The 24605-nt window shown below is 46.6% G+C and overlaps 2 protein-coding genes across 14 annotated transcripts in view; one reads left to right on the plus strand and one right to left on the minus strand.

The window, feature by feature from the left end:
- Positions 1 to 21530, plus strand: part of SECISBP2 (SECIS binding protein 2) — a 40389-nt gene extending 18859 nt beyond the window's left edge. For 6 of the 12 annotated variants that reach the window (XM_067039791.1, XM_067039788.1, XM_059071007.2 and 3 more), the window contains 7 exons: positions 7243 to 7409; positions 8110 to 8248; positions 10106 to 10232; positions 10866 to 11086; positions 19456 to 19610; positions 19949 to 20141; positions 20592 to 21530. In XM_067039791.1, coding sequence (XP_066895892.1) covers positions 7243 to 7409; positions 8110 to 8248; positions 10106 to 10232; positions 10866 to 11086; positions 19456 to 19610; positions 19949 to 20141; positions 20592 to 20695 — 1106 coding nt within the window. In that variant the 3' untranslated portion in view covers positions 20696 to 21530. Of the gene's footprint in view, positions 1 to 7242; positions 7410 to 8109; positions 8249 to 10105; positions 10233 to 10865; positions 11087 to 11498; positions 14434 to 19455; positions 19611 to 19948; positions 20142 to 20591 lie in introns of those variants that run through there. The other 6 variants (XM_067039798.1, XM_067039799.1, XM_067039797.1 and 3 more) reach the window with 5 other exon arrangements.
- Positions 21531 to 22514: 984 nt separating this feature from the next.
- The window catches only part of SEMA4D (semaphorin 4D), a 120787-nt gene continuing 118696 nt past the window's right edge, over positions 22515 to 24605 (minus strand). For both annotated transcript variants that reach the window (XM_067039786.1, XM_067039787.1), the window contains 2 exons: positions 24428 to 24525; positions 22515 to 24055 (listed from right to left, as the gene is read on the minus strand). In XM_067039786.1, coding sequence (XP_066895887.1) covers positions 24032 to 24055; positions 24428 to 24525 — 122 coding nt within the window. In that variant the 3' untranslated portion in view covers positions 22515 to 24031. The remainder of the gene's footprint in view (positions 24056 to 24427; positions 24526 to 24605) is intronic.

Consider the following 24605-nt stretch of genomic DNA (forward strand, 5'->3'; position numbering starts at 1 on the left):
GCGTCCGGAGCCTGTGCCCTGCAACGGGAGAGGCCACAACGGTGAGAGGCCTGCGTACCACAAAAAAAAAAAAAAAAAAAAAAAAAAAAGGACAAAGAACAATCACTTAAAAAATGGTCCTGGGGGAACTGGATTTCCACATGCTTAACAATGAAGTTGGACCCCCAACCTCACACCATATACAAAAATTAACTCAAAATGGATCAACCACTTAAATATAAGAGCTAAAACTTGAAACTCTTAGAAGAAAACAGAGGTAAGTCTTCATGACCTTGGATTAGGTGATGAATTTTTAGACAGGACACCAAAAGTACAAGCAACAAAAGCAAAAATAGATAAATTGGATTTCATCAAAATTAAAAACTTTTGTGTACCAAACAACATTATCAAGAAAATGAGAAGACAACTTATGGAATGGGAGAAAATATTTGAAAATCATATCTTAAAAGGATTTAATATCCAAATGTATAAGAACTCTTACAATTCAGTAACACTCATTTTAAAAATGGGCAAAGCTCTTGAAAAGACATTTATCCACGAGAAGGTATACGTACGGTCCATAACACATGAAAAGATGCTCAACGTCAATAGTCATTAGAGAAATGCAACTTAAAACCACACTTAGGCAGTTCTTCAAACCTACTATGATAGCTCTAATCAGAAACATGGAAAATAATAACAAGTGTTTGTGGGGATTTGGAGAAGTTGGAACCGTTGCTGATGGAAGTGTTAAATGGTGCACTTACTTTGGAAGACAGTCCTGTGGTTCTTCAGAATGCCAAATAGAGAGTTGTTATGTGACCCAGCAATTCCACTCCTCTGAATGTATCCAAAAGAATTAAAAACAGAGACTCAGACACTTGTACACAAGTGTTCATAGCAGCATTATTCGTAGTAGCCCAAAGGTGGAAACACCCCAAATGTATATCAACAGATGAATGGGTAAACAAAAGGTGGTATATACATACCTTAAAAAGGAAGGAAATTTTGTCATAGACAGAAAGTAGATTAGTGGTTACCAGGGGTTGAGGGGAGTGGGGAATGAGGAGTTATTGTTTAATGGGGATAGATTTTTATTTTGGGGCATGAAAAAGTTTTGGATATGGGTAGTGGTGATGTTTGCAACAACGTTGTGAACGTAATTGATGCCACTGAATTGTGAAGTGAAGAATGGTTAAAATAGTAGTTTTTATGTTATATGTATTTTATTACAAAATTTTTAAAGTTATTTAAGTATGATGATTTTAAGAAATAGGTCTTATTAAAAGGTGGGTTTTGGGGACTTCTCTGGTGGTCCAGTGGTAAAGAATCCACTTTCCAATGCAAGGGATTCAGGTTCAATCCCTGGTCAGGGAACTAGGTTCCCACATGCCACAGGGCAGCTAAGCCCGTATGCCAGAACTCCTGAGCTCAAGCATCTCAGCTAGAGAGCCCATGTGTCACAAACTACAGAGCCCACGCACCCTGGAGCCCCCATGCCACAACTAGAGAATAGAAAACCCGCGCACCACGACTAGAGAGAACCATGCACACTGCAACAAAAGATCCCATGTGCCGCAACTAAGACCCGATGCAGCCAAAACTAAATAAACATTAAAAAGAAAACAAAACAACACGGGTTTATGGGTTTTCCACTTGATGGGATGACTTGGTGTACCTAAAAATCTTAAGATATGTAAGTGCCCTGTACAGGTTATAAAGCTTCACCAGATTGAAATGAATTACCTGCCTGTCCATGGGCACGCAGGGGGTGGCATTGTTGGCTCGGTAGTGATGCAGTCATTCTCTCCTCTGAAGCACCTCTTAGAGCCAGGATAGTTAAAATTGGCAATATGTCATGCAGAGAAATAATGCACATTTGCCACCGTAGTCTTTTAAATATGTTTCCCTCTGAGGCAGTTTATTTATTTTAACAGTGAAAAATAGGTATCCAAGGAAATGGTGAAGAAGCTTACTTTTTTTGGTTTCTGAAGCATTTTAAAGCAATTTGTGGACATCATGTCATTTTACTTATAAATACCTCAATCTGCATCTCTAACTGATGGTGATTTTATTATGGCATTAATCCCAGAAAGGATAAACATGATTTGTCTCTTAAGGGGAGGGAGGTAGCATTTTTTTTCTTTTGAAAATTTTCAAACATCTGGAAAAGCTGAATAAAATCATGCAGTTACCACCCACGTACTCACCATCTAGATTGTACAGTCATTCCCTAAATTTTTTTAATCACATAACTTTTCCAGAGGTCAGCAAACTATGACCTGCTGGCTGTTTGCTGTAAAGTTTTATTAGAACACAGCCAACACTTGTTCATTTAAGTATTATCTGTGGCTGCTTTTGAGTTATAATGGCAGTTGAGCATTGCAATACGCATGTGCTCATTAGCCTAAAATATTTACTCTCTGGCCCTTTAAGGAAAAGTTTGCTAACCCCGATCTATCCATTCATCAATGTGTTGTTTTTTATTTTTGCTGCATTTAAGGTAGCTTGCAGACACCACTGTATTTTACCCCCAAGTGTTAACAGCATGCATATCATTTACTAGAGTTCAGTATTTATTTATGGCTCTTCTTTTCCTTTGGAGGTAAAATACACATTTAGTGACATGCACAGATCTTAAGTGCACAATTTGAAGCCTTTTGGCAAATGTATAACTGTGTAACCTAGACTCCTGGCTATGTAGAACGTCATCAGCACCCTTGAAATTTTCCTCAGCCCCTTCCCATCCCAGTCATTCCCTGCTGCTACCTGCAGGCAACCATGGTTCTGATTTTTTTTCTGCCATAGACTAGTTTTTCCTTGTTCTAGAACTTCATGTAAGTGGAATCTTAGTAGGTGCTTCTTTGTGTAAGGTTTCTTTCACTCGACACAAGATTTTTGTGATTTACTTACACTGTAGATGTATGTCAGTAGTTCCTTTTTGTTTTTTATTGAGATGAAATTCATGTAGCATAAAATTAACTATTTTACACTGTACAATTTAGTGGTGTTTAGTTACATCCACAGTGTTGTGTAACCATCACCTCTGTCTGGTTCCAAATATTTTTATCACCCCAAAATGAAACCCCTACCCATTAAGCTCCCCATTTTCCTCCTTTCCCCATCCCCTGGCAACTACCTATGGATCTGTCCTGACATTTTATATAAATGGAATCATATAGTTTGCGACCTTTTGTGTCAGTCTGCTTTCACTTAGCTTAATGTCTTTGATGTTCATCCATATTCATGTATCTTATTTCACCAGTGTTTGTGATCGAATCATATTCTGTTGACCACAATTTCTTTATCTATTGATGGACATTTAGGCTGTTTCCACCTTTTGGCTGTTGTGGATAATACTGCTGTGAATATTCATGTACAAGTATTTGAGTGTCTGTTTTTAATTCTCTTGGGAGAGTGGAATTGCTGGGCCACGTGGTATTTAGTTTATAAATGGCCAGACTGTTTTCCAAACTGCCTGTGTACCATATTACACTCACCAATAATGTATGCATGTTCTCCTGGTTCCACATCCTCATCAACATTTGATGTTGTTGGTCTTAATTTTAGCCATTCTGATGGGGGTGGAGGTGGGAGTTTTTTGAAGCTGAAAATTCTAAACACTCTTTCTCTGGCAGATGATTTTATATGGGCTGCTGAATGATACAGTCAGCCGTTTCCTAAATAGCCTTCTCATGGCTACAGCAGAAGTAAGTTTTAGTGAGTTTCATAGTGACCTTTATTAAAAGCCCAGAGTACAAATTTAAAATGTCTGAATGCAGTTAATTTAGCCCAGGTACAGTGTGGCTGAGGCACCAGTCGACAGTGTGTCCCTGAACCCAGTGTTTCTTTTTCACACAGTATCCCCAGGACTGCCAGCAATGGCACTGCCTGGGAGTGAGCTGAAAGTGCAGGTTCCAGGAGCACCTCAGAAGTGGTACACTAGAACCACTTGGTATGGGAAGGGCAGTAGGTGTTTTTAACAGGCACACAGTGGGATTTCTGGTTTTGTTTTGTCTTTATTTTTCACTTTTTTGTGGTGGAAAATTTAAAACATGATCAAAAGTAGAGAGAATATGATCAATACTGCCACCATGTGCCCATTACCCAGCTCCATCAGTTAACAACATTTTGCCAGTCTTGTTGCATCTGGAACTCTACTTTTTTTCCTGAAGTACTTGTAGACATCAGGTCACTTAGCCTGTAAATACATCAGTATCTCTAATTGCTGGTGATTTTATTTTTAATTGAACCACTCTGCCATCCTCCTGTCTAATAATATTAATGATTATTTCTTGATAGCATCTTCTGTCCAGTCTGTATTTAAATTTCTTTGTCTCAATGATTTTGGAAATTTTATTCATTTCAGGATCCACAGTTTTATACATCACATGTGTAATTCTTACATATATCAAAACTTGGGACCACTGCCTTCTTAGATATTCCTCAAAGTTGCTTTTCTCAGCTCGTCTTCTGTTTGGTAAAGGCCTGCAGTGTTGGCCTTTCCAGAGAAATCTGCAAAGTGCTTGGCCAACCACTGATTCTGAAGAATGTAGCTTCTTGGGGAGCCTTCAGGGAAGTGTGTAAACTACTGACTGAGCATTCTAGATCTCCAGTCAAAGGTAAAAGCAGGATAAGTGAGGGAACTACCTCTGAGGCTATATGAGGTGGCTGTTTTGCAACTAGGTTCAAGTTGGACCTTTTAGATGCAGTTGTGTATGAAGTACATAAACAGTTTTGCAAGGAGTGGGGGCCCTCAATCAGATGATATTTTTAAGTATTTGAGGTTGTCAGATTGTAAGGTTGGGATTTTGGTAGTATTGAAAGGACATTTTGGCCAGAGATCCCAGGAATGCCCAAATACTGACATGTCCATCGCTTTCCTTTTTGACATCAGTAATGGAACCATTCTTTCCAGAAAAAGTAAAAATTAGCTAAGAGGAATTCAGGGTTCCTCTTTATTTTAGATGAGCCAGTACCAAGTACCCCTATGTGGGGCTTTCTTGCCAGAACACAACTTAAGTCAAAGGCCTTTGGAGGCTTATGTCTATTCTGGAGCCCAAGTCAGGCCTTCCCAACTGGCTGGTCAGATTAAAGAGGAGGTGAATGCTTTTACCAGCAGCATAGGGAGGAGTAGCCCTGGCCATCTAGCAGACAGTGTGTTTAAGATATGCTTCTTGTAGACAGCATATAGTCAGAGCTTTCTTTTTTATCCAGGCCAACAATCTCTGCCTGTTGAGTGGGGTGTTTTACTCATTCATGTTTAATGTAATTGTTACTGTGATTGGATTTACTGCTGTTGCTATTTTTTTCTGATTCTTGCATGTCTTATTTATTCTTCTGTTCATCTTTAAGTGCTTTATTTTATGTTAAACAAATATAGAGTACCATTTTGATTCCTTTAATTTTTTCCTTTACTTTAAAAATATTATTTTCTTAAGAATAAAAAAGTGGTTGCTTATAAATAAGTAAATTAAGAAATGAATTCTGTCAGTCGTTTATCTAGGAACATCTATATTTTACATTCATTTTTTGAATAGTTTACCAGGTATAGAATTTTTGGTTGACTTTTTTTCTCCCAATACTTTGAATGTCATTCCATTGCCCTCTTGCCTCCATTGTTGCCAGTGAGACATCAGATATTACTTGTCTTGTTCCACTTTCTGTGATGAGTTGCTTTTCCCTTGCTACTTTCCATAGTTTTTCTTTGTTTCCACCTTCAACAGTTTGACTATATGTCTAGGTGGGAATCTCTATGTTTATCCTACCTTTGGTTGGGTAATATTTATCCTATTTTGGCTTTGTAGATTAAAGTTTTTATCAAATTTGGGAAATTTAGGCCTATTATTTCTTCAGAATATTTTTTGTCATTTCTCTTTCCTCTCCTGGCACTCCCATTATATGTATAGTGGTATGCTTGTTGCTCCACAGGTCTCTTGAGGCTGTCTTTATTTTTTCAATCTTTTAAAATTTTCTTTAAAATTTTTCATAAATTGAATAGTTTCTATTGATTTAGATTCATGTTCACTGATTTTTCTACCATCTCAAATCTGCTACTGAGCCTTTCTCCTTTGTTATTTGTATTTATTGAAATCCTGTGTTTTCATCTGTTCTCATAGTTGCCTTGAAGTCTTGGTCATCTGTTTCCCACAGCTGGGAGCACTCAAAGTTTCTGTTAACTTCCTTTTTTCTTTAGTATGGGTCACACTTATTTCTTTGAAAGTTTGAAAATTTTTTTGTTGAATACTGAATATTTCAGTTAATATATTGTAGCAACTCTGGATTTGAGTTTTTCCTTCTGAGAGTAGTGATTGTGATAGGGTTTTTTTGGTTTTGTTTTAAGGAACTGCCCTTATCTGAATTTGTTGGCTGTCTTCCCCACAGTGTGTGGTTGTTGATGTCTCTGCTCAGTTATTTTTTTTTGTTTTTATTTTGTTTTTGGCTTACCTTTCCAGGAGTCACCCCTGTGTCTACACAGCACTTTAAAAACATATTCCAAAATTAAGGAGGGTGGGTAAAATATATTTGGAAAAATACTGATGGTTGTTGAAGCTGGACAGTGAGTACGTTGGTTTGTTGTTATATATTCTCTTTTTCTTTGGTATGTGTTTAGAAATTTTCCTAATTAAAAAGTAGGGGGAAAGTATGAACAAGTTAACTATTTCCTTGGGAACAGGAACAAGGTGGGGAGTAGAACAGAAGCATAGTATGCAGTGGAAGTGTACTGAGTAGTGATTGTGGTCATGTATTTACACTGTGTAGGGAATTTAGGAAAGTATGTTTATGTCTAGAAAACTCAAGAGAATCAACTTGAAATATTACTAGGATCTTATAAGGGCCTTCCTTATAAGGTAGTGAGGTAGAAGGTATGCATAGGGAAGCCAGTGACCAACTTCTGCAAAGGCAGTGTCAACTGAAAATGGTGGAGTAAAAGGCATCTTAAGTACAAGCTACCCAGAAAAATTCTTAATCAAAAAATGAGACCCACGCATCATCAGACTTTACTGAGCAACATAGGAGATTTGATTACAGATTTGATTACAACATAGGAGATTTGATTACAACATAGGAGCAACATAGGAGACTTGATTACAGGGATAGGAAGCTGGTTCTCTAAGGGACAATTTGATGAGGATGAGGAAGGTTGTGGGGATGGGCAGGCAGCATAAGGAGCCCCTGAGACAGATCTGCAGCGAGCCTGCCCTCTGGAGCCAGGCAGTTGGCGGGCGGCAGGCTGAGCCATGTGTACCTACTGTGTTGTAGTTGGGGCGGTGCCCGTCCTCTCCAAAGACTCCATGTCAGGGAAGAATGGCCACCGCTTTGGCCAGGTGAAGACCCCGCACAACCCCTTAGACTCCAGCGCCCCCCTGATGAAGAAGGGGAAGCAGAGGGAGGTCCCCAAGGCCAAGAAGCCAACCTCGTTGAAGAAGGTGTGTGGTGTTTTGTTTGAAATTGGGCGCGAGAAAACCTACAGACTCTCCTGTATCTGTGTTACTCTTTTCGACTCTTACATTTTTAGATTTTAACCTTCACTCTCAATTGAACCTGCTCTTGTCAAGATGGGTACACGATTCTCTGAAAGATGATCCCTTGCTCTTCTGACATGGTGTGCTAGAGCGAGTGAAGCAGGGTGCCTTAGCTGCTGGAGGGGGAGGCCTTATTTATTTATTTATTCTAATGCTTTGGAGTGACATGGACAGAAAACCAGAAATGGGGGGAGTATGTTCTCATTCACATTTTTAACCCTCATTCTACCCAAGGCAATGTGTCTAATGCTCAGATTTGGTAAATATTGGACACGTCCTGGCACACGTTCTTTGATTTAATTCTCAAAGCAGCCTGTGGAGTGTGGTGGGTCTCAGATGGAGGAAGGCGTGTCTTGCCTGGGGCCAAGTAACAGTTGAGCTGCAGTTGCATCAGAGCCCAGTTCTCACATGCCCTGCTCTGTGCACCCAGGGGGAACATGCTCCTGGGCTGTGGGTGAGAGGGTTGGGCCACACCCATGGGTGGGGAGTAAGGGCACAAACAGGCACAGTGCCATCCAGCTGAACTTGGGTGGCTTATTTTGCAGAAGAGCTTATTTTTAAGTACAAGTATTTAGGTGTTTTGATCGTTTATTTAATTTTAAAGATTATTTTGAAAGAGCGGCAGGAGAGAAAGCAGCAGCGTCTCCAAGAAAATGCTGTGAGCCCAGCTTTTGCTAGTGACGATGTGCAAGATGGAGAGAGCGGTGGTGACGACCAGGCCCTCGGGCAGCCTGACCCCTCAGGTACCGAGTTCTGTTGGTTTGCTTCTTAAAGAATCCTTCAGTGGGGGCGGCTGTATGCACAGCCAACTGTCTGGGCTTTGCCCAGCCCTTGTCCCTGTGTGGTAAAAGCACGTGGGCGTTTGGCTTCGGGAATGCAGAAGTTTTCAGTCTTGTAACTTTACAGTAAGAGGACATCCCTATGGGCAGGTGGAGCTTCTGGTGCCTCTGCTTCTCAGGGGTAAGAGGGACAGAGGGGTGAGGCCCCTGAGTTCGATCTGTGTGGCATTGGATGGTCCTCGCAATTTGAAGTGCCATGAGAATTAACACCATTAACTGCAGAGCTGCTTGCCCACAAGTGTGTGAGACATGGTGTCATACCAAAAATGGGTTAAGTAAGCATTTTAGTGAATTATACATTCAGAACAGTACACAAATCATAAGCATATAGCTTGAGGACTTTTTATCAAGTTCAGAAGTGTATCAGCCCCACAGTCCCCATGATTCCTGCTCAAGGCCTCAGCCCTGTCTGCAGCCCTACCCATGAGCTTTCAGGCTTTGTTCCAGTGGAATCTTGCGGTGTGTGCCCCTCTGGCCAACAGTATGTCTGTGGCCTGTAGAGGTAGTTCCCGATTGTCATTGCTGCATAGCATCCAGGTGTACAAACGTGCCAGGTGGCATGTGAGTGTTGTGGACGTTTCCACTTTGGGGCCATTAAAAGCAGAGGTGCTGGGCTTCCCTGGTGGCGCAGTGGTTGAGAGTCCGCCTGCCGATGCAGGGGACATGGGTTTGTTCCCCGGTCCGGGAAGATCCCACATGCCACGGAGCGGCTGGACCCGTGAGCCATGGCCGCTGAGCCTGCGCGTCCAGAGCCTGTGCCCCGCAAGGGGAGAGGCTATGGCAGTGAGAGGCCCGTCTACCACAGGGAAAAAATAAAAAAAGCAGAGGTGCTGTGGCAGCATGGGATGCATATAGGGGACGTGAGCACCCTTCCTGCTGGCATTTCCCTGGGCTGGATCTTGGGGTTGGGTCCACTGCCACCCAGCCTAGAGGCTCCTGCCATACAGGCTGCCAGGGGTTTTAACAGGCTACGCCTATGGGTGGTGGAGAGGCCAGCCATGGGACATTGTCTTTCCTGGTGTGTGAACTCCTTCCCCTGGTGATGTTATTGCCCTTGCACTTTGGACGTGTCTAGAAGTAACAATTTGAGTGTTGTAAGCTGTTATTGAGTCCTGTCTGATGGGTTTAAACACACCTATTGTGGCTCTCCCAGTTTAGATGTTCAGCTTCTCTTTTAAGGGTTATTTGATAAAGGAATGGTTTCAAGCATTTAAGTGCAAAAAAAATGAGAACTAATAAACCTGCTTTTAAAACTTACTGATAAGAACTTCAGGTTAAATTTCAAAATTAAAAAATAAATTTGGCCACTGAACCACACATTTAAAAATGGTTAGGGAATTCCCTGGTGGTCCAGTGGTTAGGACTCCACGCTCGCACTGCCAGGGGCTCGGGTTCCATCCCTGGTCAGGGAACTAATATCCCACATGCTGCATGGTGTGGCCAAAAAACCCAAAAACGGTTAAAATGGTAAATTTTGGAAATATTTGCCACAATAAAAATAAGTAAATAAATAAGGGGCAGGGAGGCACCTCTAGGCAGTGCAGGGAGTCGCCCATTTCTTCTGATTTCCCAAGCCATTCCCATCACTCCTCTGCCTGCTGTGATGCTCGGTGGCCGTGTCTGGATGTGTCAGGTGTGTGCCGCCGAGTCTGGCTGCTCTGGCGACACTGCCCCTGTTGAGCGTTCCCTGCCTCAGTCCCCGCAGTCTGTGTGTGGAGCCCCAGAGGGGCCATGCTGTGACTTCTTTCTCTGAAACTCCAGGGGGAACGGAAGAGTTGGTGTCCTGTGGTTCTGTGGCAGAGAGCAAGTCAGAAGAAGACCGGCTGGGAGCTGAGCCCCAGAAGGAGGCGGAGGCCTGCCCCAAGATTCACAGCCGGCGGTTCAGGGAGTGAGTGGGCCAGGCAGCTGTGCCTGCACTGGGGCCTGGGGCACTGTGCTCACTCCGACACTGGGCGTTGAGTTCTTGGCCCACCGGCTCGGCTGGGCCCCGGTGTGTGCATCCTCTCGGTGGAAGGTGGCTAGGACCTGGTTGTAACACATGCCAGGGCTACCTGATCTGCTCCCGAGAGGTCCTAGTTCCATGATGCCAGAGGTGCCCTTGAATCCAAGTTGTGGTTGGGGGAACGGGTAGTGAGGTGACAGCCGTTGCATCTGGGTTCCCTCTCATTGTGTAATTTCTGTATATAATTTCTTAGGGCGCTCCGCCTCCTTCCCTCCCACTTTTCTTTAGGGTAGACTCTCCAAACATTTTTTTTCATGAGGAGAGGTGCCCGGGAGTGGCTGCCCTGGGGACATGGGGCCCAGAGGTCTTTGTCCCTTGTAGTTGGGGCTGGAGAGGATGCCTCCATCCATACCTTTCGTAAAATCCTATCAGGAGTTCCACCTTTTTGACTAGTATTGCTCATCGAAGCGTGATTTCTTGAAAGGGGCATGCTGTCCACCTCATCTGAGGTGTGCCAGGAGCAGCGCACTGGAGTGTCACAGCCAGTGGGAATGTGACCGTGTCTAATGTTTCTTTCAGCTACTGCAGCCAGATGCTCAGTAAAGAAGTTGACGCTTGTGTTACGGACCTGCTGAAAGAGCTGGTTCGTTTCCAAGATCGCATGTACCAGAAAGATCCAGTTAAGGCTAAGACCAAACGCCGACTTGTGTTGGGGCTGAGGGAAGTTCTCAAACATCTGAAGCTCAAAAAGTTGAAATGCATCATCATCTCCCCCAACTGTGAGAAGATACAGTCGAAAGGTAAGGGCGCTGTGTCGTCCCTGGCGTGTGGCCCCCTGCAGTATACGCCCTCTGGCCACCACACACCCGTCAGCGGCTAAGGGGCACCGAGGCCTTGGCAGCTCAGTTTGTTTCATTTTCTCTTAATTGAGTAATTTGTTTCCAGAGTTTATCGGATCAGCCAGTGCATTCCTCTGTGAGGCAGGCTGTGGTCTTCACAGTGTGGCTCAGCTGGCCTGCGCAGGCCTCTTGTGGTTACTGGTCACTCACACCACAGAGGCTTTGTGACTGGCAGCTAGGCGGTCCCTGCATTGGGCTTTTGTCCGTTTTAAATGTGCTTGCTCAGTTAACTCATCTGTCCACTGATTAAAGGTGGGTTTGTCCAAGCACTTGGCCATCTTACTGATGCTGGAAGGTTGGTTCTGTTTTTCAGGGTGTGATATGCTGGGCGAGGTGACCGACAGATGGACATCTGTGACACTTCCCATTGGCCCTTGGGTGTTCCATTTTGTGTCCTCCTAGAGGGGTTGTTAGTTAAGAGCAGAATGCCGTCACTTAGACACTGGTCCTCCATCTTTGTGTAAGTGTTCGGAGTCCTTCTCCGGTCCTGTTCCTCTCTCCTTCAGTGTAAACTTCCACTCAGCTGGAACTGGACTTTGAGGGATCCAGTCCAGATCCTAGCCCTGAGCTTTTCCGCTTGCTGTTCCAGTCTGAAGACTTGAGGTTTCCTGACTTGCCTGCAGCACCCCCAGGGGCACTAGGGCAGCAGCTGGACCTGCTCATTGCCAGCCCAGTGGGCTCGTCCACGTCCTAGTTCAGGGCAGGTCCAGTTCCAGCCATCAGAAAGGGGTCTCAGGGGACCTGCCTGTTCGATTGTGTGCTGGCAGTGTCCCCACCACAGTCCCATGGCAGGTGTTGAACTTGACATGAATCACTCCTCAAGCTCTCAACTGGCTACCTGAACCTCTTAAGGCAGTGGGTGCATCGGGCATCCTGTAGCTTCTCTTCTGGAATCGTTCCAGGCTCTGTGCTTCCTGTGCAGCTGTCGTCCTGGGGACGGCCTCCCCCATCTCCTGCTGGGGTGTGGTGTTTAGTGGCTCCCGTGCACTCCTTTGTCTCGGGGTGTGCACATCCCCCAGTGGCTTATGAGAGAAAGGGTACAGGGCAGCACATTTAGAAGATGGTGCTTGAAATGCAGTCTTTCTGATTTCTGACCTTCTCCCCTTTGTTCTCCCTTTGCTCTGGAAGCTTGTGGGAAACTCCTTGTGTGCAGGGTTCTGGGAGGTGGGGCAGTTTGCAGGCAGTGCCCTCAGTTCTCGGACGTGCTGTTGGGTTTGTGCTTTGCATCTCCCTGCAGTCGGTCCTCTCTAGGCTCTGCCTGGAACCATGTTGCTCAGATGCTGGGCCTCCTGCACTGCTGTCCTCCTGTGACTTTTCCTCTTCTTCCTTTCACCTCTTTCGTTTGGTTCTGTTTTCTGTAAGGATTCTTCAACTATGTCTCTTAATCTTTCTATAGAGGTATTTATTTCTATTATTTTTAATTTCTGGGAGCTATTTTTATTGTTCTCTGAAGTTTCTTTGTGTGTTGCAGCTGCCATTGCTCTGTGGATGTGTTTCCTTCTTGAGAATAATAGTGATGTGAAGTTTCCTTCTCCCTGCATAATCTCCCTTCCCAGGTGGTTTGCTGTTTTGAGCTCATGGTAGAGGTTTCTGCAGATAACCAGTGTCTGCTATCTGTTTGTCTTTTTTTTTTAATTATTAAATTTTTTTTGCCACACTGTGTGGCATGTGGGATCTTAGTTCCCCGACCAGGAATCGAACCTGTGCCCCCTGCATTGGGAGCACGGAGTCTTAACCACTGGACCGCCAGGGAAGTCCCCTGTTTGTCTTTAACAGCTGTTAAAGCTGACTAGAAATCTGGGGTCGGGGCTGGCACTTAAAGGCTTTGAGCTGCATTTTGAGGGCAGTGGCTCTCAAACTGTAGTGAGTATCAGATTCACCCAGGAGGCTGGTGAAGACACAGATTCCAGAGTTTCTTCCTGAGCAGGTCCAGCAGGCCCCCAAATTTGCATTTCTAGTAAGTTCTTAGTTGATGCTGTGGATGACAAGGTAGAACCTCTGCTGTAGGATGACAGCTGGGCTGCTGCTCTGTCTCTCTGACTCCATATTCCCTGGGGAAGAACTCTCTTACCTCCTGCTGGGAGTCTGTGACCTTGTCCTTACGCCCATGGTTAGAAGTGTGGGTCCCAGTGTCCCACAGACCTGCCGCCCTGCCTCACCAGAGGCCCGGCACTGGCATGTCGGCTGGGTGAAGTGGGTCTGGACACCAACTTGCTGTCACCTCATCTGAACTTCACCCTGTTTCTGAAGTGCCCAGAGCTGCCAAGCTCTAGGGATTGAATTCTAGGGATAAATGGCTGGGTCTAGGTGTTTTCCCATTGTTGGCTTAGGTCAGCTGAGTCAACTGTTTGCCTTTCAGCTTCCAAAACTTTTTTGCTCTTATCTTGCATTCTCCTGTGGATTTTTACCTTTAAAAGACAAACCAGGGACTTCCCTCGTGGTGCAGTGGTTAAGAATCCGCCTGCCAATGCAGGGGACACGGGTTTGAGCCCTGGTCCGGGAAGATCCCACATGCCACAGAGCAACTAAGCCTGTGTGCCACAACTACTGAGCCTGCGCTCTAGAGCCCAAGAGCCACAACTGCTGAGCCCGTGTGCCACAACTACTGAAGCCCATGTGCCTAGAGCCTGTGTTCCACAACAAGAGAAGCCATCCCAGTGAGAAACCCACGCACCTCAACGAAGAGCAACCCCCCGCTCGCCGCAACTAGAGAAAGCCCACATGCAGCAACAAAGACCCAAAGCAGCCAAAACTAAATTAAAAAAAAATTAATAATAATAAATTAAAAAAAAAAGACAAACCAAAAAACGGGAATGTGTGTATTCAGTTGAGTCCACCTTGCTCTTTCTTTAAGCCCCCACTCCTCTGACTGTACCAGAGAATGGAGCTAAGAATGTACTGATGGGCATCTCAAGGATATGTTATGCATTTAAAATACGTTGTTTAGGGGCTTCCCTGGTGACACAGTGGTTGAGAATCTGCCTGCTAATGCAGGGGACACGGGTTCGAGCCCTGGTGTGGGAGGATCTCACATGCCGCGGAGCAACTAGCCCCGTGAGCCACAACCACTGAGCCTGCGTGTCTGGAGCCTCTGCAACAAGAGAAGCTGCGACAGTGAGAGGCCTGCGCACTGCGATGAAGAGTGGCCCCCGCTTGCCGCAACTAGAGAAAGCCCTCGCACAGAAACGGAAGACCCAACACAGAAAATAATTAATTAATTAATTAACTGCTACCAGAGTCTCATGACCAAAAAAAAAAACAAAACAAAACCAAACCACATTAAAAAAATACATTGTTTAATCATCTGTCCCTACATTGTTTTTTTTTTTTTTTTTTTGCTTTGAAGCATAAAGAACTCGATTATGTGTTTTAGGAGTGTTTATTCCTTGGAAAAGGTAGCCAATAGATTGCAGTCATTTTACAGGTAAAATTTAGTATTACAGCCTGGGATTATGTTAAAATACTGTATTTGCTCCGAGTGGCATTTGCCTGATAATTCTGAACTTAAACTTTAAATGGAAATCGTTTACCTGATTGAGCATTTGCTTGTTTTAAGTTGTCCTCCTGTGGAACTTTGAGAAGTCGGCACTTGGAGATGCTTTCAACTCTCACTAGTAACGTCGGCTGGGAGCTGGGCTGAGCAAAACCATCTCGACTTGGCTGCTGTGTCGGGGAAAGCAGGGCATGCTTCCAGTGTCCTCTCCCGGGGGAGTCAGAGAGGACACGCTGAATTCCCTCAAAACGAGATGTGACAACACCTGTGAAGTGTGATGTCATCTACCAGGGAGGCTCCTTGGGGCTGGTCACATGGGCACCCTCTGCCTGGCATGTCCCCACATTGCAGACTCACAGAAGGAAAGCTGGTGTTCAGTGTAATCCTCATATGCATTTTGGGTACAGTAGCCACTCTTCCCAGGTGGGGTGACAGGGGTCCTCCCAAAGCCCAAATTCAGGGACCAGTGAAGGGTCAACCAAGTCAGCTGGCCTTTTTATGGATGGCAGCTCTTGGGCTGGTCACATTATAGCTCTTTTCTGTACACTGCTGTAACAACCTTTGTGACCAGCTCCTGGGTTGGGGTGGACACAAGGCAGAGACAGTCCCTTGAGTGAGAGGCCATGGGGCTGATGTTGAAGAGACTCGGTCAGCCTCCCATGGTAAGCTGAAAATACTTCACTGTAAGGAACACAGCTGTCGCCTCACCTCTGGTCCTGTCTCCCCCTTTTCACTGCCTGCCCAGAACTGTTTTTTCTTTAAAGTTTATATCCCCAGAGATTTCATCCTCATCATCATTTTTTTTTTTTTTTTTTTTTTTTTGCGGTATGCGGGCCTCTCACTGCTGTGGCTTCTCCCATTGCGGAGCACAGGCTCTGGACACGCAGGCTCAGCGGCCATGGCTCATGGGCCCAGCCGCTCCGTGGCATGCGGGATCCTCTTGGACCAGGGCACGAACCCACGTCCCCTGCATTGGTAGGCGGACTTTCAACCACTGCGCTATCAGGGAAACCCCCGTCCTCATCATCTTTGATACTCTTCAGGTAGATCTGGGGCAGGGGGTTGGGCAGATTTAAGGGATATGGGGCTTAACCATTAATCGCCAGTCAAACCAGCTGTAGAATGAGTTCCCAGTTCCCTCAGAGCAGTAGGATGTGCATTTGAGAAGTTCCTCTTTTGAAAGATTAGGTAAATCATATGTAATTAGATACCAGGTGATAGGAGATCTTGGGAAATTTTTCCTTTTCATGCAGACGTCGTGTGTTCCCTCAGGAATTGGTCAGTTTGCAGAGGAACCGAGGCAGTGCCATGCTGTAACCTCTTTCCAGATGCTAGATTCAAACAGCCCACCATGCAAGAGGGCAGGATTCAGTGCTTGTTACTTTCCTTTGTGAGTAAGTCCCCCAGATACTTCCCACCGCGCAGAGGCAACCACCATTGCCATATTTTGATGTGTCCTTGTTAGTCCGTGTGTGTGTGAGATCTGGTGTCCTGGATCCCATTTGTGCCTTGCTCTTTTTAGTATCACAGTCTGGCTCGGGACCCTCCCATTCTTCTGGCTGCGCAGTCCTGGGCTGATGGTCACTTCAGGTGCATTCAGATTTCTGTAGCCATAAACAAGGATGCACCTTTCACACTGTAGTTCTTTTCTTTTTTCTTTTTTTTTTTGGCCACGGTATGCGGCATGCTGGATCTTAGTTCCCTGACAAGGGCTTGAGCCCACACCCCCTGCAGTGGAAGCGCAGTCTTAACCACTGAACCGCCAGGGAAGTCCACACACTGTCGTTTCTTACTGAACATCTTTGTAGGTACATTCCTAGAGCGAAACGGCCTATGCACTTATCAGGTTAACGCACATGCCATGCTGCTCCCCCCCACCCCCGGGGGACACTGCAGCCCCCACAGCGGGGCATGCTGCTTCCTCCTGGCCTCCCCACCCTCTTGGGAAGATTCTGTTAGCATTTTCTTGTAAAGGGAGGTTGACCACCTTTCCGCTTGTTTAAGGGCTTGGCATTTTCTGTAAATTGTTGATTCTTTGCCCATTTGTCTTTTAGGATGTCAGTTTTTTATGTGTACCTTTTTTAAATAAATAAGAGCCCCTTTGGGTAAGAGTTGTAAATATTTTTGTTTTGTCACGTGCCTGTTTTTCTTTAAACCTTTTTTGGCCATGCAGAGACTTCAGTTGTGTACAAATTGGTATGCTTTATTCTTGTTTTTTATTGCATCTAGGTTTTGTCATTCATTGACCTTCCTACTCCAGGGTTTTTAAAGGTTTTTTTTCTTAATTGTTTTTTTCCTGGTTCTTCCATGTTTTCATTTTTGTTTAGGTTGAATGCATTTTAGTCTAAGGTGGATCTTTGCAGAGGCTGACCCGCTCGCTGTCCCTTCTGCACCTTCTCTGGTGCTTCAAAGTGCTTTTGCTGACCTGCTCAAGTGCTACGCATTTGGGTCGTTTCTGGACCTTCCATTCTGTCGCTCTTCATCCCCTCGTTTACATTCTTGTAGTTTTATAGCAAGCTTTAATACCTGGCGATGCTAGCCTGACGTTAGTTTCCTTTTTCAAAAGGCTCTTCTCATATTATGTATTGGGTTGGCCAAAAAGTTTCTTTGATTTTTATGTAAAAATAAAAGACACATTTTTCATTTTCACCAAGAACTTTATCGAACAACGTATTCACCCTTTTGTTCCACTATCTTCTGCCATTTTTCAGGCAACTTCGTAATTCCATCTTCCCAAAACTTTTTATCTTTTTGAGCAAAGAACTGCCCCGGGTGCCTTTTACAGTCTTCTAGGAAATGGAAATTTTTTCAATCAAGAGATTTTTGTAAAGACTGAAATAAGTGGAAATCTGACGGTGCAATGTCTGGTGAATACAATGGATGAATCAAAACTTACCAGCCCAGCCAAGCTGTAACAGTTTTTTCCTGGTTATCAAAGAAACATGCAGTCTTGTGTTATCCTAATGGAAGATTATGCATTTTCTTTTGACTAATTCTGGGCGTTTTTCAAGTGCTGCTTTCATTTTGTCTAAATGGGAGCAGTACTTGTTGGAATTTAGTCGTTTGGTTTTCCAGAAGGAGCTCATGATAGAGAATTCCCTTCCAGTCCCACCATATATACACCATCACCTTCTTTGGATGAAGACCAGCCGTTGGTGTGGTTGGTGGTGGTTTGTTTTGCTTGCCCCACGATCTCTTCTGTTTCACATTATTGTACAGTATCCACTTTTCATCACCCATCACAATTTGTTTTCAAAACGGAACATTTTCGTAATGTTTCAGTAGAGAATTGCATAAGGAAATACAGTCAAGAAGGTTTTTTTGCTGAACTTATGTGGAACCCAAACATCAAAGCAATTAACATAACCAAGCTGGTGCAAATGATTTTCAGTGCTTGATTTGGATATTTTGAGTATGTCGGCTGTCTCCTGAGTGGTATAACGTTGACTGTTCTCAATTAATGTCTTGATTTGGTCGCTATCAACTTCAACGTGTCTGCCCGACCGTGGAGCATCAGCCAGCGAGAAATCTCCAGCATGAAACTTTGCAAATCACTTTTGACACATTCGATCAGTCACAGCACCTTCTCCGTACATTGCACAAATCTTTCTTTTGCGTTTCTTTTGCGTTTTTACCTTTCTTGAAATAATAAAGCATAATATGCCGAAAATGTTGCTTTTTTCCCCTTCCATCTTCAATATTAAAATGGCTACACAAAAATTCAATTTTGATAAGTTGTTTTTAAATGCATGCTGATATGACAGCTGTCACAATACAATCTAAAAGTTGTTTCGAATGAGGTTAAAGACAGCTAAGTGTTACTAGAGACATCTTACGGAAAAAAAGAACGAACCTTTTGGCCAACCCAGTATGTTTTTATTTCTCAAAAAAATCCCACTTAGTAAGTTACAGTGTAAAAAGTTTTACGTTAACATAGAATTGACGTGATCATATTGGATCATTACATCCAAGAGCATAGGTGCCTTTTGTTTAGATTTTCTATTGTGTTTCACTAGCATGTTGAAGTTGCTCTAAAAATCTCTCACGTTTCTTGCCACATTTATCCCCACCTGTTGTAGTGTTTGGTTGCTGTCATATATAGAGTGATTTCTTCCGTTTTACGTTCTAGTTGGCTGATGGGTGTGTGCAGACTGGTGGTTTCTGCATTACTCGTGCACGGACACCCAGCTGTGATCCTCCTGTTGGTGGTAACTCGTCAGTGCTCCTGGGTTTCTAGCTCCACAGGCACGTCACCCACATGCAGGGCTCCCTTCACCCTCTCTGCTCTCGGCGCCACCCCCGCCCCACTCCTGCCTGGCTGGTGCTTCGCTGGGAGGCAGGGTTGGAGGTACCCAGTGACCTCTCTGGGCTCAGCCTCCCCCTCAGGGTTTTGTGAGGATATAGGAGCCAGTTCACACGAGGCCATTAGACTGAGGGTGGCACGCGGTATTCAGCAAATACTTACCAAGACTTCATTTTTCCATTATGCACAGCACCAGCACCAGCTGTTGACTTGACGTGGACATGTTTTATCACGTTTTATTGCTTTTAGAAGTGTCTCTCTTGGAGAGTTGATTTCTTCCATGTGGCTGAGAGTAATAGTGTACTTGCACCGCAGTGACTGGCTCTCTCCCGGTGAAACCTGGCCTGGTACACTGGCTTGAGTAAGGAAATAGCCAGGAGTGTCACTGTCTGTCGGGAAAAGCCCTTGGCGGCCAGTGTCACCAGCATGCTCGTGTGATGCGCTTCCTTGTCATTTCCGTTGTCCTCTGACCAGGTGGGCTGGACGACACCCTGCGCACCATCATTGACTATGCCTGTGAGCAGAACATCCCCTTCGTGTTTGCTCTCAACCGCAAAGCTCTGGGGCGCAGTCTGAACAAGGCTGTTCCTGTCAGCGTGGTGGGGATCTTTAGCTACGACGGGGCCCAGGTGAGATGGCGAGGGGGCGCCGGCCTGCGTCGCTCGTGGGAGGGAGTCGGGAGGGATGGTGGTTGTCTGCACTTCCACAGCACAGCAGCCCTGAGCCTCAGGGGCCCCAGTGTTGAAGGCAGCAGCGTTGGTGGCCTTGTTTCCTTAAAAGCATGGAAGTGTGATTCTGAATTTAGCTCCGTGCTCACTGCTGCCACAGAGGAGCCTTAAGCAGGCCCGAGGTCAGCACCTGCTCTTCCCTCTGGCAGCACCGCAGGCGGGCATCGCCCTGCTTCCCTGTGGAGGGCGCCATCGCCAGTTTGCAGGGGATGTCACCTGTGCTCTCGTTTCTGCCCAAGGACCAGTTCCACAAGATGGTCGAGCTGACGATGGCGGCCCGGCAGGCGTACAGGACCATGCTGGAGAATGCGCACTGGGAGCTGCCGGGAGAGCCTGGGCCCCTCGCACCCACTAGCCCGCTCACGCAGGGCCCCCGCTGCTCTGCAGAGGACAGACCCCTGGCCCCTGCCGGAAAAGAGGAGCCACGCTACAGTGAGTGCTGGGGGAATGGACTTGGGGTTGAGCCTCCTCTAAGTCTTCATCGACACTGATTAAAAAGGGCACCCAGGAGAGCAGCATGGCCACTGTGGCAGGACCGGCTGCAAAAGGCCCCATTAAGACCCGGCCCTTGTTTAAGAGGTGGTCTCAGACTTGGGAGTGCTGGTCAGTGGATGTCTCAGACAGACCTCGGGTCAGATGGCACCCAAACAGAGGGCATCCTTGAGGACAGCTGTATCCCTGGTGGGCGGTTGTCAAGGCCGGCGTGTGCCAAGGTGTTTGGTGCTGCTCACGAGGGCGTTGCAGTTGGGGACTTGGGCTTGAGTCCTTGCTGGGCCCCATCTAGGGAGCTGGTTCGCTGGGCAGGCCACAGGCTGCTTGCTTTCCAAGAGACTTCCCTGACTGTCCTCGCCGTCCATCAGCTATGTGCTTTCTTGTTTCCAGTTGAAATCTGGAGAAACCATCTGGAAGCGTACACTCAATGTGCCCCGGAACTGGAGGAATCGCTGGAGGCTTCGACCTCTCAGATGATGAACTTGAATTTATAAGAAGAGTTCCTTCCTGTGTGTTTTTGGGGTAAGGGGGCAGGGGCTGAAAGACTTCGGGGTCTTATTCTTCTTCTCAGTTCTTCGTTGACCTAATGTGTGTTTTGTATGACTGTTTAATTGGGAAATTAACCAGCGGTGTTTGTAGGCATCCAAAAGCTGTGGGTCCCATGGACGGGCACTTGGTATGCTGGCGGAAACCTTTTCACAAAGCCTCGGGATGCAGCCTTGGCGCTCTGAGTGCAATATGAGTCTGGAAAATGCTGGAAAAGGTGGTACTTGGAGTACTCTGCTGCTAAGGGGGCGTCTCTCCATTGCAGAGTAGCTGAGCCAAGTTAATTTATGGAAAGCAGTTGGGGGGCCGAGGTGATGTGGCTGGGAGGCAGCGGGGTTCCAGCCTGATGTTCCCAGTCCCAGTGACCCAGCACAGCCCTGCAGAAGCCGCTGGATGGGTGCTGTGGGAGCCAGTATTAGTGCAGGAGCGGTGGGGTGGGGAGGGGTGCCTTTCTCAGGTTGTGGCTTTTCGGCCAGAAGATTTGGGAGTACTTGGAGGATTTGCTAAAATGAGCCTCAGGAGGAAAATCGGTTCTCTAACCTGTGACCTTTTGACATGAATTATTCCTTTTATTCTTTATTTCGCAAAGAAACAAATGTATATTGAAGTTCCTAAATTTCAGTTTTCATAATCTACAAATATTTTCTTTCTTTTGTAAGTGAACATATTTTGAATGTGGTTTCTATCTTAGAGGCCAGAAGGATAGAAGTTTACTTTCATATTTTCCTGTAAGTAAGAGGGCTTATTTATTTTGAATAAAGAATGATTATTTAATTTCACTGGAGACTTCAGTCATCTTGGTCTAATCAGTGGTCCTGCGTCCTGATACGTGTCTTTTGGGCACTCTTCTTTGAACTGAAGGGGACTGAGCAGGGAGAGGTTTGCTGCGCTCAGGCCTCTTGGGTCTTGAAGTAGTGACTAACCCTTACAGACTGTTGCTGGACCCGCCTCGGCGTGCTAGTCACGGGAAGTGGCAGGAATGAGTTTCAGTGCTTTGCACTTGTCAAGCAAGCAAGGTATGGTGTGGGCTTGAAAATACTATTAGTTGAATTCAGTCATGCCGAATGTACCTCTGAGAGCGAGTGGCCTGTGACAAGCAAATAAAAGTGGAATAAGGAGTCGGAAATGGCCCGCTGCGCGGCCAGGGCTGGCGGCAAGGTGGAGGTCGTCTGTGGGAAGCGCCAGTCTGTCTTCTCATCTGTCGTTCGCGGTGTGTGCCCTGCTTTTCCATACACTTTCTGAGCTGTTTAAATGAGAGACGTGCAATCTGGTCCACCAAGCCCTCCATCCTGTCCCAGGTTTCCCCCTCAGGGCCACCAGGAGGAATATCAGGGAGGACCCCAGCCCATGTCAACTATAGTAGGTTTGAAAAGATTTGAGAGTAAAGGTTCCAAATGAACTTCTAGGGAGAAAGTTACATAGCTTGTCAGCTGCATTCAGCAGTCTAGAATTATAAAACTGACAAATCAAAAAATCATTAAGAAATTTCTGCTAGAGATGCACTTTGTTTGTCCAGAGCCCCCAAGGCCTCTGGGTCTGTGCTATTTGTTCAGATTAGCTGAACAAAGTACGCTGGGTTTTGCACATCGCATTCACTCAGCTCCTGGGAGGGTTCACTTGTGTGACTTAATGCTGAGTTGCCCTGGTCATGGTGTCACTTTCCTGACAGAGGCCCCTGCTGCAGGTGACACAGTGACCTACTCTGTACTGATGGTGCCACAGAAAGCAGGCAGGCTTCCCAAGTACAAACATGCTTCACTGAGCAAGTGTAGAAAGAACTCTTTATTTTCTTCTAACAGTTCAGAGAAAACTCATCCTCCTAACCACATTTCCCACCAGGACCCTGCGTGCTGATGTTGTGATAACTGGAAGTGTCTGTTTTGTTGGGCGTGAAGGTGCTCTGACTGTATCCAAACTTGAGGAAGAATTATAGCAGCAAGAAAAGGGCCTCAGTCTTGGAGCCGTCTACTCCCCAGCTGTGGTGGCTGGAGCCTACCCGCACGAGAGCCACAGCGAGGGCTGACAGGTGTTTCACGAAAAACCCTGTCACAATGCGTGGCCGCCCGTGAGCCAGCTCGGCATCTGGCGGCAAGGTGGGCCAGCAGCTGGGTGGGCAAACGGGACAACTTTAACCCCAGAGCCAGCTGTCCTCAGAAGCCTTGTTCAGAACGGATCCTCTAGGTGACTGGCTGGAAACGTGTGCTGCTCTTGTACGAAGGTACCCAGCTTCAGAACAAGGGGGTCTGGAAACAGCTGTGGTCATGAGGCTGAGGAGAAATCCATATTTGCTAGGGTCACAAGAGAAGTACAACTTAACAGAGGCTTTGGTTTTATGATAGACCGGCATTCCATTAAAAAACGTCATTCCACAAACAAAAAGTATCTGTAAGGTTACAGGCTGAGCAGCCTCGGCCTTCACATTTACACACACACACACACACACACACACACACACACACACACACACACACACACACACACACACAGCAGAGTCTCCAGGTGCAGCATGAATAACTAGGGACCCAGAAGCATGTGCACAGAGTAGCCTCATCAGACCCGCACTGCTGTGAGAAGAGGGACTGTGACCCGGGAGATGCACACAGCTGACCTGCTGGCTTTTCCGCCTCACACGAGCTCGGTGCCCAGGCCGTGGCCGCCGGTGCACAGGTGCACACTGGGAGCTTTAGAAAACAGGCCGAAGCTCTGACGTTAGTGAGGAATAACACAGAGTCTCTTCGATCCATCTGTGTTAGCTCCTGAGTTTGGACCTCAGCATTCAAGGTTTAAGGCAAATTCTTGTCATTTGAAGCCTTGCCCTTCCCTGTCCCTTAGAGTCGAGGGGCTAAGTATGAAGGTGGCTCGCAGCAGTTAAGAGGGGGCTGAGCTAACACTGGGCTGTTTAGGGGGCAGGGGGCGGCCCCTTTGCATGACATGAAATCAGTCAGATGGTGAGGAGTGACCTGTGGAGCGTGACAACAGTGCTTCTGGGGGAGGAACCGTCATGCACGCTGCTGTCTTAACCAGAGTTTCTGTCTGTAGCCTGTTACGCCTTCTGGGTTTCCTGTTTCTGCCAGACAGGCCATTCTGTCCCATCTAAGCACCTAATTAAAAGAGGTTTTGGCTACTGTCGCATGTTCACTCAGGGCTCCGTGTTCTCCACTGAGCAGCCCTGATGGCCTCGTCCAGCAGCAGGGAGGCAGCTCACTGCCCTGGGGCCTCCAGGGCTGCACGGCAGGTGACGGCAAGGTCGGCTTGGGGTTGGAGCCAGCACTGCCTCCTGGTGGCTAGGTGTCCTGGTTACAGCGTTCCTGAAAGAGCAACGTGGACTTGGAGTTCCTGACAGAACAGGAGGTCCTCGAGTCCCCTCCCCGTGTGCTCCCCGTGGGGTCTAGGGTCCCGCGGGAGGGAAGCCTGGTGTGCTAAGCTGTGTCTGGGGGTCGCAGTGGCCGTGGGGACTTCTTGCCAGAACCAACTGGCCCTGCCTGATTTCTGTTTCCTGTAAGGGCCCCACCCTGTGCTGACTCCCTTCCGGGGATCAGCTCCAGGCTGGACGGCTGTGGGTGGCAGGGGTGCAGGTTTCAGAAAGCAGAACTGCTCAGTGGGCCTGCAGGAATCACATGGGGCCCACTGGCAGCACGGGCCCCCCAGACCCCTGCCCTCCCTCGGGCCCGGCCACGTACCCACTCCTTCCTCCAGCTCTGCATCATGTGGTCGTGTTCCCCGACCACGGCCCTCCAGGTGGCGAGCTCTCTGGTCCACCTCTCCTGCTGGGTCGCCTCTGCAAGACAGAGGCGGGGCTCAGGCCTCAGCTTGCCAGCCTTCACGGTCCCCCGGGGGCCCTCCATGCACAGAGGCCGT

The sequence above is a fragment of the Kogia breviceps genome, chromosome 8, assembly GCF_026419965.1.
Source record: "Kogia breviceps isolate mKogBre1 chromosome 8, mKogBre1 haplotype 1, whole genome shotgun sequence".
NCBI lineage: Eukaryota > Metazoa > Chordata > Mammalia > Artiodactyla > Physeteridae > Kogia > Kogia breviceps.